The following is a 17360-nucleotide window of genomic DNA, read 5'->3' as shown; positions in this document are numbered from 1 at the left end:
ATTTCATCCAAATCCGTTAGTCTGTTTTTGAGTAATGTTGCTAACAGACAGACAGACAAACCTACACCAATCGTCACATAACTTTGCTGCGTTCCTTGGCGGAGTAGAAAGGTTATTTTTTTTTCAAAAAGAGTCCTAAACAAATAAAATGACTTGTTATTGCTAAATATTTACTTACTTTTTCTTCTGTGTCAGCATCAAGTTTCTCCCTCATTTAAAAGAAGCTCTCAGGAGACATTTGTTTTTTATAAATTTTTTGCAGATTGACGGCTTCATTTACACACAGACAGAAACGATGGAAAGACAGTCTAGTAATTTTTCAAAATTAAACATCCTGCAGATTCCACTCCAAATAAAATATAAAATAAACCATTTTTACTCTCTATATGTGGCCCGGTATCAAATGATCCATGGCCCGGTACCAGTCCGTGGCATGGTGGTTGGGGACTACTGGTGTAAATGGTAGGAATGTAGCCATCCATCCATTATCTGTACATTGCTTAATCCTCATTAGTGTCATGGGAGGCTGGAGTCTATCCCAGCTGACTTAGGGTGAAGACAGGGGACACCTGGACAGGTCACCAGTCTATGACAGGAGTATATATAGAGACAAACAATCACACTCACATTCACAGCTATAGACAATTTAGAATCACCAGTTAACCTAAGCATGTTTTTGGACTGTGGGAGGAAGTCGGAGAACCCGGAGAAAACCAACACATGCACAGGGAGAACATGCAAACTCAAATGCAACCATCAGTGACCTTTATTTCTGATGTTTCTGCCTGCAGAGCCAGTTCATCGAGCTTTGCAAGACCCTCTACAGCATGTTCAGCGAGGACGTTGCAGAACAGGAGCTCTATCACGCTACAGCAACCGTCACCAGCCTGCTGCTGGAAATGGGAGAAGTGGGGAAGCTCTTCTCCTCCTCCGGCAGAAGGGACCTCAACCTGGACGGTAGATCAGAGCCGAGCATGTGTGCGAGAGACGTGTCGGATCCCAAAATCAGCCAGGAGCCTCAGGATCTGGGAGACGTTTTCGGCCCTGCAGGTCTGGAGAACAAGTCAAGCCCCTGCGAGGACGGAAAAGGGGACGAGGCAAGCGAGCTGCCCCCGATGCAAGACATCAAGCTGGAGGACTCGTCTCCTAAGGACACGGGCACGTCGTCCGCCATGCTCATCTCGGACGACGAAACCAAAGATGACACGTCGATGTCGTCTTACTCGGTGCTCAGCGCCGGCTCCCACGAGCTGGACGAGAAGCTGCAGTGTGAGGACATAGCAGACGACACGGTTCTGGTGCGCAGCGACAGCAGAGGGTCCAGCGGTGGAGGAGGAGGAGGCCGAGCTCACGACCGAGGGCTGCCTCACAGCACCAGCATCGACAAAGACTGGGCCATCACCTTTGAGCAGTTCCTGGCCTCCGTCCTCACCGAGCAGGCGCTGGTGCATTACTTCGAGAAGCCCGTGGAGGTGGCAGCTCGCATAACAAACGCCAAGAATGTGCGCAAAGTGGGGCGCCCCCTGCTGTCCACTAGTGACTATGAGATCTCTCTGTCTGGGTGAGGAGGTTTCACCGAAGGACTCATGCTGTTCTTAAAGGAAAATGTGATGATCAGTCAGTGGTGTTTTTCAGGAGAATGAAGGTAAATGTAAAATGTGTGATAGTCGAATGAATGTGACCAAAACTGCTCTTGGCAATGTATTTTAGCAGAAATGAAAGACTTTTACTGTAACAATCACTAGATTCTGTCCATCTAACAGGGAACAGGATGTTAATACTATGGTTTGCTCAGATGAAATCAGTGTGTACATGTAGTAGCTGTACTTTATAAGACATTATGCATAGGTGTTAATATTGTAATCTCTATTACTCTTAGGCTATATGTAGATGTAAATGTCCACAGATACAGGGGATAATAATAGTCTATGATCACCTCACGTCATATCTGGTCAAACTGTTGCTTCGTTACTTTACTTTGTATCATTTGCTGCTAATTAAGATGTGTTTTTATTGTTTTTCACTGGATGAAAATATGGAAAAATACAAAACAAAGCTGTGAAAATTCGATGGTCAAGTGAGTTTTCATGTTTTATTGCTCAGACTGTCTTCAGCTCCACTTTGGCAAATCATGTTGTCCTTTTCACGCACCAATCTCTGATCTCCACTTTAAATAATCACTTGAAAATAACGCTCCCTATCATTCAAAAATAAGTTTATTTTCTCCAGCCGTCATTAGTAGTCGCAAACAATGTGAGTAAAATGAAAGAAATCTACAATCACGGTTTACATGACTGAGAAGACAAACAACTATGGAAAAAAAAACATTTTGATGGTTCAGAAATGAAGGTGTTTGTTCAGAGAAATGGTGGTTACACTAAAATGCTGTTAGATTGTGCACTTTCTCTACGACACAACGTGATCCACTAACGTCTATTTGCTTGCCTTTTGCTAATGGCTATTGTTGCACTCCAAACTGAAAATGTTTTGGGGTTTTTTTAAGGTTTTTACCTTTTTGCTCTGTGCATTTTTATATTGCTTCTTTGTTGTTGTTGTTTTTAAGTTATTACTCTGGATTCTGATGCATTGTATATCACTCCATCCAATTAAAAGTACAGTATGATTGATTCAATGCTGCACAGTAAAATGCCTCCAGACTTGTTTTTCATCAAACAAAGAGCCTTTATGATGGAGAACGCTGAGTCTTACTGCCCTCTGCTGGAAGATCGTTCAACTCAACAGCCTCTATTTCTTTAAGATGAGTTTTAATCACATCAAATGTAGTTTCACACAGGCACAAAAGACATACTTACGACATATTTTTGAACTAGTTTAATGGATTCTTTTATTTACAAAACCTAAAACTCAAACATAATTTGACTTCCAGCCATAGAAGCTGCAGTTCAAGTTTGTTTCTCACAGACAGATTGATACAAACATGACCAGTCAAAAGTTTGGACACACCTTCTCATCTAATGGTTTTTCTTTATTTTCATGACTATTTACATTGTAGATTCTCACTGAAGGCATCAAAACTATGAATGAACACATATGGAATTATGGAGTAAACAAAGTGAGAAATAAGTCAAAAGATGTTTTAGATTCTTCAAAGCAGCCACCCTTTGCTTTGATTACTGCTTTGGACACTTTTGACTTTCTCTCCATGAGCTTCATGAGGTAGTCACCTGAAATGGTTTTCATTTCACAGGTGTGTCTTGTCAAGGTTACTTCTTAACCCTGTAAAACCCACTGTTGCAAAAAAAAACAGTATGTATGTATGTATGTATGTATGTATGCATGTATGTACATGTGTGTGTGTATATATATATATATATATATATATATATATACACACACACACACACAAATATATATAAACACACACATATATTTCAAATAAAGGAACTAGGCAGTTTAAAAATTAAAGAATAAAACTGAGGGTTAAAAGTTAGAAACTAAAAAGAAACTAAAAAAAAAAAATAAAAAAGACAAGAACCAGGCAGCTAAAAGTAAAATAAAACAAGAGTACATATAAAATAAACAGGACATAATACAGAGTAAAACACTAAGCTAATTGAAGCTAAAACTATACTTCACATAAAAGCAAGTCTATAAAAGTGAGTGATTTAAAAGAAGTTACTGACTCTGCAAGCTTTATCTCCTCAGGCAGGTTGTTCCAAAGTTATTAGATTCTCCATATGAAATGTGACTGATTTGTGAAATACACTAAATTATTGTAGTTTTAACAGCACAGTCACTAGAATCCAGACATCATTAGCAAAGGACATTTTTCCGGATAATGATGCTTGAAGTGCAGTTTGCTAATAAAGCTCATTTGGAATGTTAATTATATTGTGTCATTATTTTCAATGCAGTAAATGATCTGAATGCTTTTATGAATAATTTAGCACGAGCGACACGATGGACAGGGACAGTGTGATAGAATTTTACATGGCATTGCAAGGAACCATCATTACTGAGAGACATTTAAACAGGATATTGAGAGTAGGGTTGCCTCCCGTCCCTTAAAATACGGAAACGTCCTTTATTTGACAATTAATCGTTGCGTCCCGTATTGAATCAATACGGGACGCAAGTTGTTCCGTATTTTCATAACTGCCCCATACACGTCTGTCACACACTCATCAAAACTGCATAATGAATAAAATAAAACACAGGCAATATTAAGGGCAGCCAATTTCATCTTCGTAGGACCCATGTAGCGAGGACCCGATGCCAGGTCCAGTGGACAGACTTCAGACGTCTCTGTGTGTCCGGTCCTGTCCGGTCCTGTCTCTGGTTGCCAGGTTACAGACGCTGCTGCACCCGCACGTTTAAAAATGTCTACACCTGAAACTCCACCACGTCTAAAGAAGCAAAAACGTTTGCAAATGTACAGACTGGAGTGGGAAGAGTGGAACCCCTGGCAATGGGTACAAGACAAACTGTGTTTTCTGTTGCTCATGGACTGGCTGAAGTAAGGCAGCATCAGGAGACAAACATGGAGGAAATATGAGAACAGAGAGAACCCAACCAGCAGGTCACAGTTTATCATCATCTAATCATCTCCTGAAGTCGAAATGGTAAGAGACATCATGATGAGATCAGCTAGATTTCCTACAGTATATGGCTGTGAATTTACCAGAGGATGCTTATAATAATGCTGATGTGGCCGTACACTCTACGCTATTTTAGTGACTCAGTAAGTGCCTAAGTTGGTTATTTTTTTTAATGCTTTTTAGTTTTTAATACACATTTATTTAATAGCCTATATGTAATCAAACATGGCCTTTGCCTAAAAAGAATAATATTTCATTGCACAAGTAAAAGTATAGTAATTTTTAAAACTGTTCAAATTATTATAATATGTTGCTAAAAAACAAAAAACAAACCAGATCATAGTAATATGTCAATTAAAAAAGCCTATAGTATAGCATGTTGCACAACAAACGTCATAGTATAGCATGTCGCCCAACAAAGGTCATAGTATAGCCTTTGGTCCAGAAAATGTCCATAGTCTAGCATGTCGTCCAAAAAACATCATAGTATTGCATGTCGCTCTAAAAACGTCATAGTATCGCATGTCGCTCTAAAAATGTCATAGTATAGCATGTCGCTCTAAAAACGTCATAGTATAGCATGTTGCTCTAAAAACGTCATAGTATAGCATGTCGCTCTAAAACCGTCATAGTATAGCATGTCGCTCTAAAAACCTCATAGTATAGCATGTCGTTCAAAAAACGTCATAGTATAGCATGTCGTCAAAAAAACATCATAGTATAGCCTTTGGCCCAACAAACGTCATAGTATAGCATGTCGCCGAAAAAACGTCATATTATAGCCTTTGGTCTAAAAACGTCATAGCATAGCATGTTGCCCAAAAAACGTCATAGTATAGCCTTTGGCCGAACAAAAGTCATAGTATAGCATGTCGTCCAAAAAATGTCATAGTATAGCATGTCGCCCAAAAACGTCATAGTATAGCATGTTGCCCAAAAAACGTCATAGTATAGCCTTTGGCCGAACAAGAGTCATAGTATAGCATGTCGCTCTAAAAACGTCATAGTATAGCATGTCATCCAAAAAACGTCATAGTATAGCATGCCGCTCTAAAAACGTCACAGTATAGCCTTTGGTCCAAAAAACGTCATAGTATAGCATGTCGTCCAAAAAACATCATAGTATAGCCTTTGGCCCAACAAACGCCATAGTATAGCATGTCGCCCAAAAAATGTCATTGTATAGCATGTCGCTCTAAAATTGTCATAGTTTAGCATGTCACTCTAAAAACGTCATAGTATAGCATGTCGTCCAAAAAACATCATAGTATAGCATGCCGCTCTAAAAACGTCATAGTATAGCATGTTGCACAAAAAACGTCCCAGTATAGCCTTGGGTCTAAAAACGTCATAGTATCGCATGTCGCTCTAAAATCGTCATAGTATAGCATGTCGCTCTAAAAACGTCGTAGTATAGAATGTTGTCCAACAAACGTCATAGTATAGCATGTCGCCCAAAAAACGTCATAGTATAGCCTTTGGCCCAACAAACGTTATAGTGTAGCATGTCGCTCAAAAAATGTCACAGTGTAGCCTTTGGTCTAAAAATGTCATACTATAGCATGTCGCTCAGATAACATCATAGTATAGCATGTCGTTCTAAAAACGTCTTAGTATAGCCTGTTGCTCCAAAAATGTCAGAGTATAGTCTTTGGTCCAACAAACGTCATAGTATAGCATGTCGTTCAGAAAACGTCATAGTATAGCATGTCGCTCTAAAAATGTCATAGTATAGCATGTCGTCCAAAAAATGTCATATTATAGCCTTTGGTCTAAAAAAATCATAGTATTGCATGTCGTTCTAAAAACGTCTTAGTATAGCCTGTTGCTCCAAAAATGTCAGAGTATAGTCTTTGGTCCAACAAACGTCATAGTATAGCATGTCGTTCAGAAAACGTCATAGTATAGCATGTCGCTCTAAAAATGTCATAGTATAGCATGTCGTCCAAAAAATGTCATATTATAGCCTTTGGTCTAAAAAAATCATAGTATTGCATGTCGCTCTAAAAACATCATAGAAAAGCCTTTAGTCCACAAAACGTTGTTTTGTCCCGGCTGTCTGAAGTAGGTGAGGAGCAACACAAAAACAGTACAAACGCTGGTTTCCAGAGGGTTAGACGAGTATTTATTTGAAAGAGGAAGTTTACAACAACACGTGAGGGGGTTCAAAGCAAATGGGTGTTAGTAAAATAAAAATAAATAAACAGAACTAAAAGTGAACTTCATGTTGACATTGATGGGCATTCCAACCAGGAACAAAGTAAAAGATAATCAATACCAAAAAAAAACACTTCCTGTTCACCTCTTAAAACCCAAAAACACACCGCAGTAGCACCCTAAACTAAAACTACCAATGGGTTTCCTGTTTTCCTTTGTGAACAATTCAAAGGTCCCTCTCTATCTCCCCACACATCCACCAACCACTGGAACACATCTCCAAAGTTCTGCCAGGCCAGCTCAGCTTCCCCTCAGAAGAAGTGCTGCCACCTGCCAGATGAAGGAGCCTTTTGAGAGGCAGCAGACATCGTGATTGGACTGTACTTTGGTCTGTTCCAATCCAGCTTCAGCTCCAGAGACGGCAGGCGGGACGAGTCAACGGAGGCCGGGTGGACGAAGGCATGCAGCTGAGTACAATACAGAAAACAACAGAGGAGGAGTGCAGTGGCTCAGGGCCAGAACAAACACAGTAGCATCGTATGTCTCTTAGAAAACATCATAGTATAGCCTTTGGTATGAAAAAACGCCATCATATACATCGTATATTGTACAAATAACAAGTCAAAGGAAAGAGACATACATTGTAGAATTGTAGTAATTGTGGGCCGAATGATTTACTGATTATCAGTATTTGATTTTTTACTGATTTACGGGAATAAATAAATTTTAAAATGGCGCTACTTTGGCTCTGAACCTTAATCTACCTGTGGTCGCTCTGTCTTCTGGAGTGATTTGATTGGTTATACGTCACGAATAAAACTCCTTTAACTTAACATCTGTAAACAAAACAAAAACGTATCAACAAAGTTTTCTGTTAGAGTTTGTGTCCTTCTAAGTTTATCTCCAAGATTTTAAATACTTTCATTTACTGCAAATGAATATCTACTCCAAATGTCTCACTAATAATCACTATCAGCCTTAAAAACCCACAAAACACCCCTCTATACTCGACCACACTTAGTACAGTCTGGTTCCCCCTTCTATAAATCTGCTTGGAATCTTCCACTTCCTGTTTGTCAAAGTGGCCTTCTACCTGGACAGGTTTTGTTGGAGCTCATGCAACAAACATTTTGGGTAACTGCACTTTAATATGGATGGATGACACTGAATTAGATTCTGTTTTCATAAGACTGAGTTAAGATGTGTAGCTCTGTCATTAAATAGTAAATTATTTCTCAGAATTCACAGAGAAAAGTCTGAAATGTTTGCTAGGTCAGCGTCCCACATGTTCTTTGGCTCAGCTAAAGCTAACTCTCTCCAGCTCCTGGATCTCTTGAGTTGCTTGTTGTTAAAATATCTTGCTGTAGGTGCTGAATCTCAGAAAGTCTGAGATGTTTGTTCAAAATAAGCTCATTCTCAAGTCTGATCTGAACTGTCCTCTTTTGTTTGAACTGTCCCTAAACTTAGGAGTTAATGACAGAGCAGCACATCCAGACTCAGTCTCATTTATGTAGAGATTAAACTTCAGTGTCATTCATTGATGTTAAAGTGCAGTTTTTCAAATGTTTGTTGCACATGCTCCCAACCAAACCAGTCCAGGTGGAAGAAGATGTGAAGAGAAAGCTCCAGAGGATGAATATCACACATTTACGTTGGAAATAAATGTCCTTTCATGAGACATTGTCATGCAAAAGTTGGATTTCCCTTTAGTGATGTTAAAATCTTGTTGAGTGTTTCGTGGATGCTGGTTTCTAAATGTTTTTTGACACTCGGCCCCAAAGATTAAAACCTTCTACGGCTCACAAGCTGCAACAATTCACACATTATCAACTATCTTTCTGACTAAACTAAGATAAAAAGTGAAAAACTGTCTGATTCCTGCATCATGAATGTAAATCTTTTTGGTTTTTATGACAGTAAACTGAATATATTTGGGTTTGACATTTTATAAACCAAAACAAGAAATGAATTAGTGGAGAAAACAATCAACAGATTAATGGACAAAGAAAATGTGTTTTCCAACATATATGGCTGAATTACTCCAACATTACAAGATACATACAATTTGAATTCAATTTTATTTATATAACGCCAATTACAGATCAAATTGTCTCAAGACACTTTATTTTTATATTTTTTTGTCATATTTAAAATGACAAAGTAAGAAATTTAAGCCTCTTGATTAATCCAATTTATTATTTGTTTTTTAAGAGACTAATCGACAACTAAAATAACTTTCTCCACTAAAACTAATAAACATGAGGTCAAATAGAAGGAACAGTTTTAAATACTGCAGTCCCACGATGACAAGAATAAAGTTTGTCAACAAAAACTAAATCTGCTGGTGGATTCCATTAAAGTCCTAATAAATGATAATAAAGTGTGATGCTAAAGGTTTGTGGTGCTAAAAATCTCCAAGTAAAGATATCAAGTTGAACGTCTGGATGGAGGTTGATAAAAGTTGACCTCCCTTCATTTCTCTGGAGTTGACTCCATGGATTTTATGGATGGTGGTTAAAGACCTGCTCTTCTAGTCGTCGTCCTTTTAGTTGCTGTAAAAAGTCAGTCCATCCTGGCCGACTTCAACACCTCTTCATGACAACTTCTTCTGCCTCCGACCTCGTGTAAACTCAAGAAAGTCGGGAAAACCTGTGGAGACTCGAAGAACTCGTGGAGACTCGAAGAACTCGTCGGGCGGGGGAAGGTGTGGTGGGTGATGTGGGGAGGTGGGGGAGTAGAGGGGGGAAGCCGCCACCCACCTCCCCGCCTACTCTCCGCCCTGACTCCACCCTGACTCCGCCTTGGTTCCACCCACGTGGTCACTTTACTAACTACGATGCCAAAGGGACGACGAAATCATTTCTTTTCAACTGATCTGTAGCTCAGTGAGTTAAGGGTTTACCTATGGAGCTGCAGGTCGCTGGTTCAAGACCAGACCCTGCTTAAATTTTAACAAAATCCTGACAAAGACAAACAAAGAAAAGTGCCAGTGCCTGGTCTTGAACCTGCGACCTTCCACTTGGTAGTCACTCTTCTTATCCCCTGAGCTATTCGCTCAGATACTAATTCTTCTGGTTTTTGCGCATTTATCATCTATTTTTTGCCATTTTCGAGTTTTTTTTAAACTTGAATTTCGACTCGACCGTTTTTCTCGGGAGGTTGGACTTCAGCCTTTGTGCTGGAGGGTGGAACCCTCAGTTCCAAGACTTTTCAAAGCCTCCACACCTCCCGAGTCCTCAGGACCTGAGCTTTCACACAGTCTGAGGGCTGAAATTTTCTAAGTCCCACAGTAGATCTCTGTTAGATTGAACTTTCAGACAGTCCAAGGACTGATATCTTCTCAGTTCCTGAGTAGTTCTCTGTTAGTTTGAGCTTTTCGACAGTCTCAGGACTGAAATCTTGAAAGTTCTTGAGTAGTTCTCTGTTAGTTTGAACCTTCAGACAGTCTGACGACTGAAGTTTTAAAAGTTTCTCAGTACTTCTCTGTTTGTTTGAACTTTCTGGTTAACAGAAGCCTTAAAACTTGTGACCATGAGTCTTGATTTCACATTTAGACCATCCATCTGAGTTCTTCTCAAACCTTCACCTGTGGATTTTTAGAAATCCTCAACAAACTTTGATTCTCTTCACTGAACAGTAAAGTTTGTGGAGATCAGAAGGTAACATTAGTTTGATCAATGCCTTCAACTACTAGTAGACTTTATCTGGAAAGCAGTTTTCTGAAATGAGTTCTTAGTAAATCTATCCACAATCAAACCAAGAACATAGAAAGAGGAAATGTTTGAAAAAACAACTTGATGCTTTCATTTCAGACTAGAAAACCCTTTCAGACCTTTATCTGTTTTTGCTATTTTTGATCGTTTTATTGTCTCTTCTGTTTAATTTGATCTTCTAAAGTTTAACTGGTGTCTTTTCAAATGTTTTGTCTTTAGTTTGATTCTTCTTAAATGTTTAGTTTTGCTTTTTTCTCACCTTTTATTCTTTTCTACTGTCTAATTTGATTTCGAAACATTTTGTCTTTTTAATGTTTAATTGTTGTTTTTTCAAATGGTTTATCGGCTTGTTTGAAAAATTTCCTTTTCTTTCCCCGTGTTTCATTTTTTGATTAAATCTTTGTTAACATTTTTCTTTTTAAATGTTTTACCACCTTTTAATGTTTCATTTTCTTTTTAAATGCTTCATTGTATTTTCTGTTTAATTCTTATTTAAAGTTTTATTGTCTTTGAGATGTAATTTTCTAATTAAACATTTAATTTTTGAATTAAATGTTTTGTCATTTTAAAGCTTTAATAATCTAATTAAATGTTTTGTATTTTTTTAAATGTTTAATATTCTTGTTTAATTGTATTTTTTAAATGTTTAATTATCTAAAATATTTCATCTTTAATGTTTAATATTTGTTTCAAAAATTGTTTAATTTCATAATGACATGTTTTGTATCTTCTGTTTCATTATCTAATTGAATATTTTGTCTGTTTAATATAATTTAACTTTATTTAATGTTTAATTTTCTTTTTAAAAGTTTTATTGTATTGAATGTTATTTCCTTTGATTTAATTGCTTTTTTTAAATGTAGTTTATTTCTTTAATTTTTTTTTCTGTCAAGATTTTAACCCCAACCTTAAAAATGAAACAAACCCTTAAATCACAATGAAAATACTTCTTTTTTCACAATCATGAGTTAGTCAATTATTCAGTTTATCAATTCAACTTTATTTGTTTAGCACCTTTCACACAGATGACAAAACTAAACAAGCAAAGAGAAAAAAAAGGATGCTAAAACTATGATTAAAACTCAAAAACATATTTTTAAAAAAAGATTTAACATGGTAATAAAATATGTTGTGTCCAGGGGATGGAGGGAGTTTATTGAAGTCTTTTTGGGCTCACATGGGAAATCATTTACAATATAAACTTGATATTCCGTCTAAGGAAACTGCAGAATGACAGAAGAACCAACAATATCTCCTGTTTTCTCCTTTAATGAGTCGACTCTTCTTGTGCTTTCAGACTAAAGAACTACAGACTCTTCACAACCTGCTCAAACTCTTGGTACAGGACCTCACCACACGGGTCAAGAAGGTTTCTGTCTCATTTCTACTCTGAAGATCACCTTCTCCTGCTCAAACTGCTGACAAATGTTTCTGCTGCTCTACAGTCTGGTCTCCAGAACTTCCTAAAAACTCTCAAAGTCTCTTCTGCTGCAGGTTGCTTTGTAGAACTGTTCCAGAAAACCTCACTAAACCACATGGAGGGGCCTCAAGATAGTCATCCAAATGAAACCATACAAAAACCAAACTAGCACAACCCAAACACTGAAGTCTCCTGCAGCCTACCAGAGAACCTCTGAGAACAGAGAATCAGGACAGGAACTCTTACCTTCTGGACAACCAACGATGGTTCACAAACAAGAATACAGAATGTGTCTGACCAAAAACCTCGAAAGACTCACTACAGCCAAGATAAAGACACAACTCAGCTGCACCAAATCCACTAATCACTGCACACATTAGCACCATGTGCTAACTGTGGCTCAAGAACCACATTTACCAAGACAACTATCCAGTACAAAGCCCTAAAACACACCAAGAAACACATTAAAGACGATTTTACTGCTGGAAGCTGCAAGCCAACGCCTAAAGAACAAATTAAAGCAATGGAGCCAAACGGTTCAGTGGTGAAGACAAGCAGAGGAAATGTTTGTCTGCAGCTAAATAAAGCAGGAAGACACTGAGCTGCTCAGGTGTTCCTGATAACACCAAGCAGCCACCTGGACAGCCAATAGGAACACAGCTTACTGGAAGTCCAGAGGGCTGGGCTAGTGAAGGAAATTTAGTTTAAAGTTGAAGCAGAAAGTTAACAAAGAAAGTTGAAAACCACCTTCTGATACCTGAAATCTCTGAGTTTTCACACAAAGAACACCTGAACATGTCAAACTGTTTCCATAGTAGAACCATCATTGTAAAAACGTCATAGTATGGTGTGTTGCTCAAAAAACATTACAACCCGGCTGTCTAGAGTCACAGAGGAGCAACACAAAAACAGGACAAACGCTGGTTTCCAGGGGGTTAGGCAGCTATTTATTTGAAAGAGTAAGTTTACAACAACACAACATGTGAGCAGAAAAATCACAAAGTCTGTCTTTAGTTCAGCTGAAAATATTAGTTTTTGTCTTTTTTATTGACCAAACTTTTCAGGAAGTAGATGAAGAATAATTAAAGCTCTCATGTAGAAGTCCAACTTATTTTGGATCCTTGTGGAGAGTTTAATCTTAGAGTTTGTAAAGCTGTTGAGTTTTTAGAGTCACATGGATTGTTTTGACATTTAATAACCGAGTCCTGAAATAAAATTACAGTTGTGGATTTCTGTCATTTAGTCTGGACTAAAACAACAGCAGCATAAATCTCAAAGGTCATTATGAGGAGTCTGGATTGAGGTTTCTCACTTGATAATGATCAAAACATGAAATTTAGGTTGGTTTAAAGGAATATTCCACCTTAAATCTTTGAATGTTGACCTAAAAGGTTGGTTTCAATTCAATTCCAATTCAATTCAATTTTATTTATATAGTGTCAATTACAGTCAAATTGTCTCGAGACGCTTTACAGAACCCATATGCCTGACCCCCAGAGCAAGCCAAAAGGCGACAGTGGCAAGGAAAACACCCTTTTAACAGGGAAAAAAACCTCGAGCAGAACCCGGCTCTAATGTGGGGGGACCCATCTGCCTGCTGGCCGGGCGGGTTGAGAGGGACAGAAGAGGTAGAAAGGTAGAGATAGAGGGGTAGAGGTAGAGATAGAGGGGTACAGATAGAGGGGTAGAGATAGAGGTAGAGGGTTACAGTTGGTGGGAGAACAACTACACATCTGAAGCATCCAGCTCTGGGACCAGGGACACTCAGAGAAAGGACACAGGGAGTATTCCACCTACAAGGTCCTCAAACATCCACCTTAAAAGGACATTCCACCAAAAATCCTTGGACATGCACCTAAAATGTTGGTTTAACCGAATATTCCATCCAAAATCCTCAAAGAGACCTGAGGGGCTGGTTAAAAGGAATATTCCACCTAAAACCTCAAATATAGACCCAAAAGGGTGGTTTAGAAAAAATCCTTCAATGTAGACCAAAAAAGTTAGTATGGGGGAATATTCCACCTGAAATGTAGACCTGAGAAGTTGGTTTGGAAGAATATACCATCCTAAACATCCTTAAATGTAGACTAAAAGATGGTTTGGAAGAAAATTCCACCTAAAATCCTCCAATGTAGACCAAAAAATCTTGGTGTAAAGGAGTATTCCACCTTAAATGTAGACCTAAAGGATGGTTTGGAATAATATTCTACTCTAAAATCTTCCAATGTAGATCTAAAAGGTTGATCTGATGGTATATTCTACTCAACATCTTGGAACATTTACCTAAAAGGTTGGTTTAATGGTATATTCCCAGAAGAACCCCTGAACATCAGGCTTAATGGTATATTCCACCCAAAATACTTGTACATACACCAAGAAGTCAGTGTAAAGGAAATGTAGACCTAAAAGGATTGTTTAAAGGAATATTTAAACGATTATTTTCATTATTTAATAATCTGTTATCAGTCAGAACCCTGACAAACTTATTTTCATCAGTTTTTTAGTGGAAGTCACAAATAAAGGAGCTCTTGGTTTTTCCTGGCGTTAGTGAGTCCAAAGCTGCTGTTTCAACACAGACACGTTCACTTACATCCACAAACCTCTCAGCACTCAAACACCCACAGACAGGAGGCCGGCTGGACCGAGGCTCGGCGGCGTCCTCAGACCCACGAGTCGGGGAGTCAGTGAACTTGTTGGTCCGGTTTGAAGGCCTCCATGTGGTCCAGTAGAAGTCCACGTAGTCGGTGTTGGCTTTGAACTGCAGCGACTGGCCACCATCAGGTGGACCGGCTCGTTGTCGTAGGGCTCCTCCTGTAGCCTTGAGGGAACCACAGGAACATTCAGTAGCTGTTGGAGTTCTTCCTGTCAGGCTCGTGGTAGAACGGCTCTGAAGAATCTTGTACTTGTCTTATCTGGAACAATCTAACAGCCTAAACTGTTAACAGCGGTGTAAAGAAGCAAACACACAGGCATAGATTAGGACTCAAACTAGATTTATTTTAGAAAACAAATCAACTTAGAGGCATTTGTTCACACATGTGGCTGAATAGGAGGCCGTCCAATCAGATTTGAGGTCTTCACTCTGTAGGTTGGTTGTTTGGTGAGACTCTTGGACCTCCATCAGCTGACGTGGATGTTTGATGGTGTTCTTCTCTAGTGCCAGATGATTCATCCATGAATTCAGCAGCTACAGACTGAAATGAAGCTCATGCTGCAGTTATTGAATTCCTGTTCCAGATCAAATGTTCAGAGCTCACCTTGAATCCAGCTGTCTGCTGTCTGATAGTTTTTCTCATTGTAGTCTTCAATGAAGTCTTTTTCCTCATGTCAGGATGTGGTGAGACTCTTTCTCAGTCACTGCAGACGTCCCTCATTGTGCATCTCCAGAGAAGAAACAGAAAAACTGATCACTGCTTCAGCATCAAACGCTCTCCAGCATTGAGAGTGTTTTAGGAATTCATTCATTGTGTTGTGAACTTTGAAGGAGCAGAAACTTTACAGCTGCCAAAGATATGAGCTCCAATTCTGGATGTTTTAGGAAATCAAGTTCATCAAATGAACACTTGATTATTGCTGATAATGCTCATTAAATTACTGAAGAAATCCAACATAAAAACCTGTAAACTCTCAGGCAGCTTTTGTTAAAGTTTGTCTATAATTCTATCATCATGTTCTGGAACCAGGACTCTGCAGAAGTTCCTTCAATCAGATACTTGTGTGTTTCTATTTAAGGCCTCAGGTTTGAACGTACAGCAGAGGATTAGAAAGGAGTGATTTTAATATTTAAATCAGTCCAGTAAATGTTTGGTGTGAAAATTATTAAAATTTTGATTTAGATAGATTTGTGTCAAATAATATTGTAGAGTCTCACTTAAATATATCCAAATGAGTTCAGTGTATTTACATTTTATAGAATATTTGATTTCTTAATCTCAATACTGTAGGGTCTGACCCTAAATATTATAATAATGATGTCAATTTAAATAATATTTTAGTGCAGAGTCATAAACTTTAATCAGCTAAACTTACATAATAAATATCACTGTACAATCTTAACCTGAACATTCATATTATTGAGGTAAATTTACCTGGAGTCTATCCCAGCTGACTCGGGTGAAGGCAGGGGACACCCTAGACAGGTCGCCAGTCTGTCGCAGGGCCACATACAAAGACAAACAAGCACTCTCACATTCACACCTACGGGCAATTTAGAATGATCAATTAACCTCAGCATATTTTTGGACCGTGGGAGGAAGCCGGAGTACCCGGAGAAAACCCACGCATGCACAGGGAGAACATGCAAACTCCATGCAGAAAGATCCCGGGAAAGCCGGGACGCGAACCAGGGACCTTCTTGCTGCAAGGCGAAAGTGCTAACCACTACACCACTGTGCAGCCCTAATTAGTCTTAATTGGAATATGTCTAACATGAATCTTTTTGTATTGTGCTGATAAACAACAATAACCCGACTTTCAGATAATATTTATTCACTGTGTATTGGGTAGTACAGAAGTATTAGTACAGAATATTATTTCTTGTTTTATGTGTGATAATTGGCAGTAAACATTCTAAGAAGTGGAAATTGACAGGGTTGTAATAGTGCTGTTCTTGCACAGTATTTGTCACTTAATTGCCCTCAGGATGCTGTCGTTGAGCTACCAGCTTTACAGAACAGGCAGATGTTACAGCTAATGATGTTGTAATTCACATAAACAAGGAAACAAGTCCATCATAATTTGAATGTTAACAGTCCAAAATGAAAAGGTCATATACAGCTTTCCTACTGGGTTAAAGAGCCAAAAAAAAACATGAAAAAAACTTTGTAAAAGCGAGAGGTCGGTAGCAGCTTTCATTTTTTCTTTCTCGATTTTACTGAACTGTGGCCCCAAGGAGCCGTGGTGGGCGTCCTTTATTTTCATTTCTGAAAGGTAGCAACCGTACCTGCAGCATAAGTTAGCACGGTAATCCAGCCAGGTTAAAACAGACACACCTTCCTGACACAGAAAACTCTGGTTTTATGCTCAACATACCTCGCTTAGTAGTAGCCTACACCTCTCAGCTGTTCTTGAAAAGTGTCCTGATATGTGTGCAGGGCTGCAGCTCCTACAGACACCAATGAGTTTACGGCTACATATTAGCACAACAAAACAACGTGTCGTAACAGGATGAGGATAAAAGTTTGTAAATGGAGTGACACGTCAGCAGATAGCTACCCGTTGCAACAAAGTATCAAACACAGGCCTAAATAAATAACTGCCTAAATGCGGGATAACAACATATTGACTAAAACAGCTAAGAAAAGATACTCACTTTAGGAACATCACGTAGGGTGCGGAGCCCCGTACACAGATTATTGCAGGTTGTAGAGACGGTGCGCTCGATTTGCTCACCCAGCTGTCCAGGAATGATATTAATAGTATTAGGTACTATTTCGTGCGCACAGTATACCTACTTCGTGGCCACAAATTAGTGTTTCGCGCGAACGAATTAGTATTTCGTGCGAACGAATT

General features: G+C 38.8%; 1 protein-coding gene and 2 long non-coding RNA genes across 4 annotated transcripts in view; all 3 read left to right on the top strand.

The window, feature by feature from the left end:
* tbc1d9 (TBC1 domain family, member 9 (with GRAM domain)) overlaps positions 1-2647 on the top strand; it is a 35500-nt gene extending 32853 nt beyond the window's left edge. For both annotated transcript variants that reach the window (XM_023270672.3, XM_055010183.1), the window contains one exon: positions 792-2647. In XM_023270672.3, the coding sequence (XP_023126440.1) occupies positions 792-1565 (774 nt within the window). In that variant the 3' untranslated portion in view covers positions 1566-2647. The remainder of the gene's footprint in view (positions 1-791) is intronic.
* An 848-nt stretch (positions 2648-3495) lies between these two features.
* Positions 3496-7452, top strand: LOC129348694 (uncharacterized). Its single transcript, XR_008601337.1, has 2 exons — positions 3496-4583; positions 6949-7452. It is a non-coding gene; the product is annotated as an uncharacterized LOC129348694 (long non-coding RNA).
* Positions 7453-11150: 3698 nt separating this feature from the next.
* On the top strand, positions 11151-14385 carry LOC129348647 (uncharacterized). Its single transcript, XR_008601261.1, has 2 exons — positions 11151-13505; positions 13540-14385. It is a non-coding gene; the product is annotated as an uncharacterized LOC129348647 (long non-coding RNA).
* The last annotated feature ends 2975 nt before the right edge of the window (positions 14386-17360 follow it).

Source organism: Amphiprion ocellaris, chromosome 4 (assembly GCF_022539595.1).
Source record: "Amphiprion ocellaris isolate individual 3 ecotype Okinawa chromosome 4, ASM2253959v1, whole genome shotgun sequence".
Lineage (NCBI taxonomy): Eukaryota > Metazoa > Chordata > Actinopteri > Pomacentridae > Amphiprion > Amphiprion ocellaris.
This window is presented reverse-complemented; position numbering and strand designations above follow the sequence as displayed.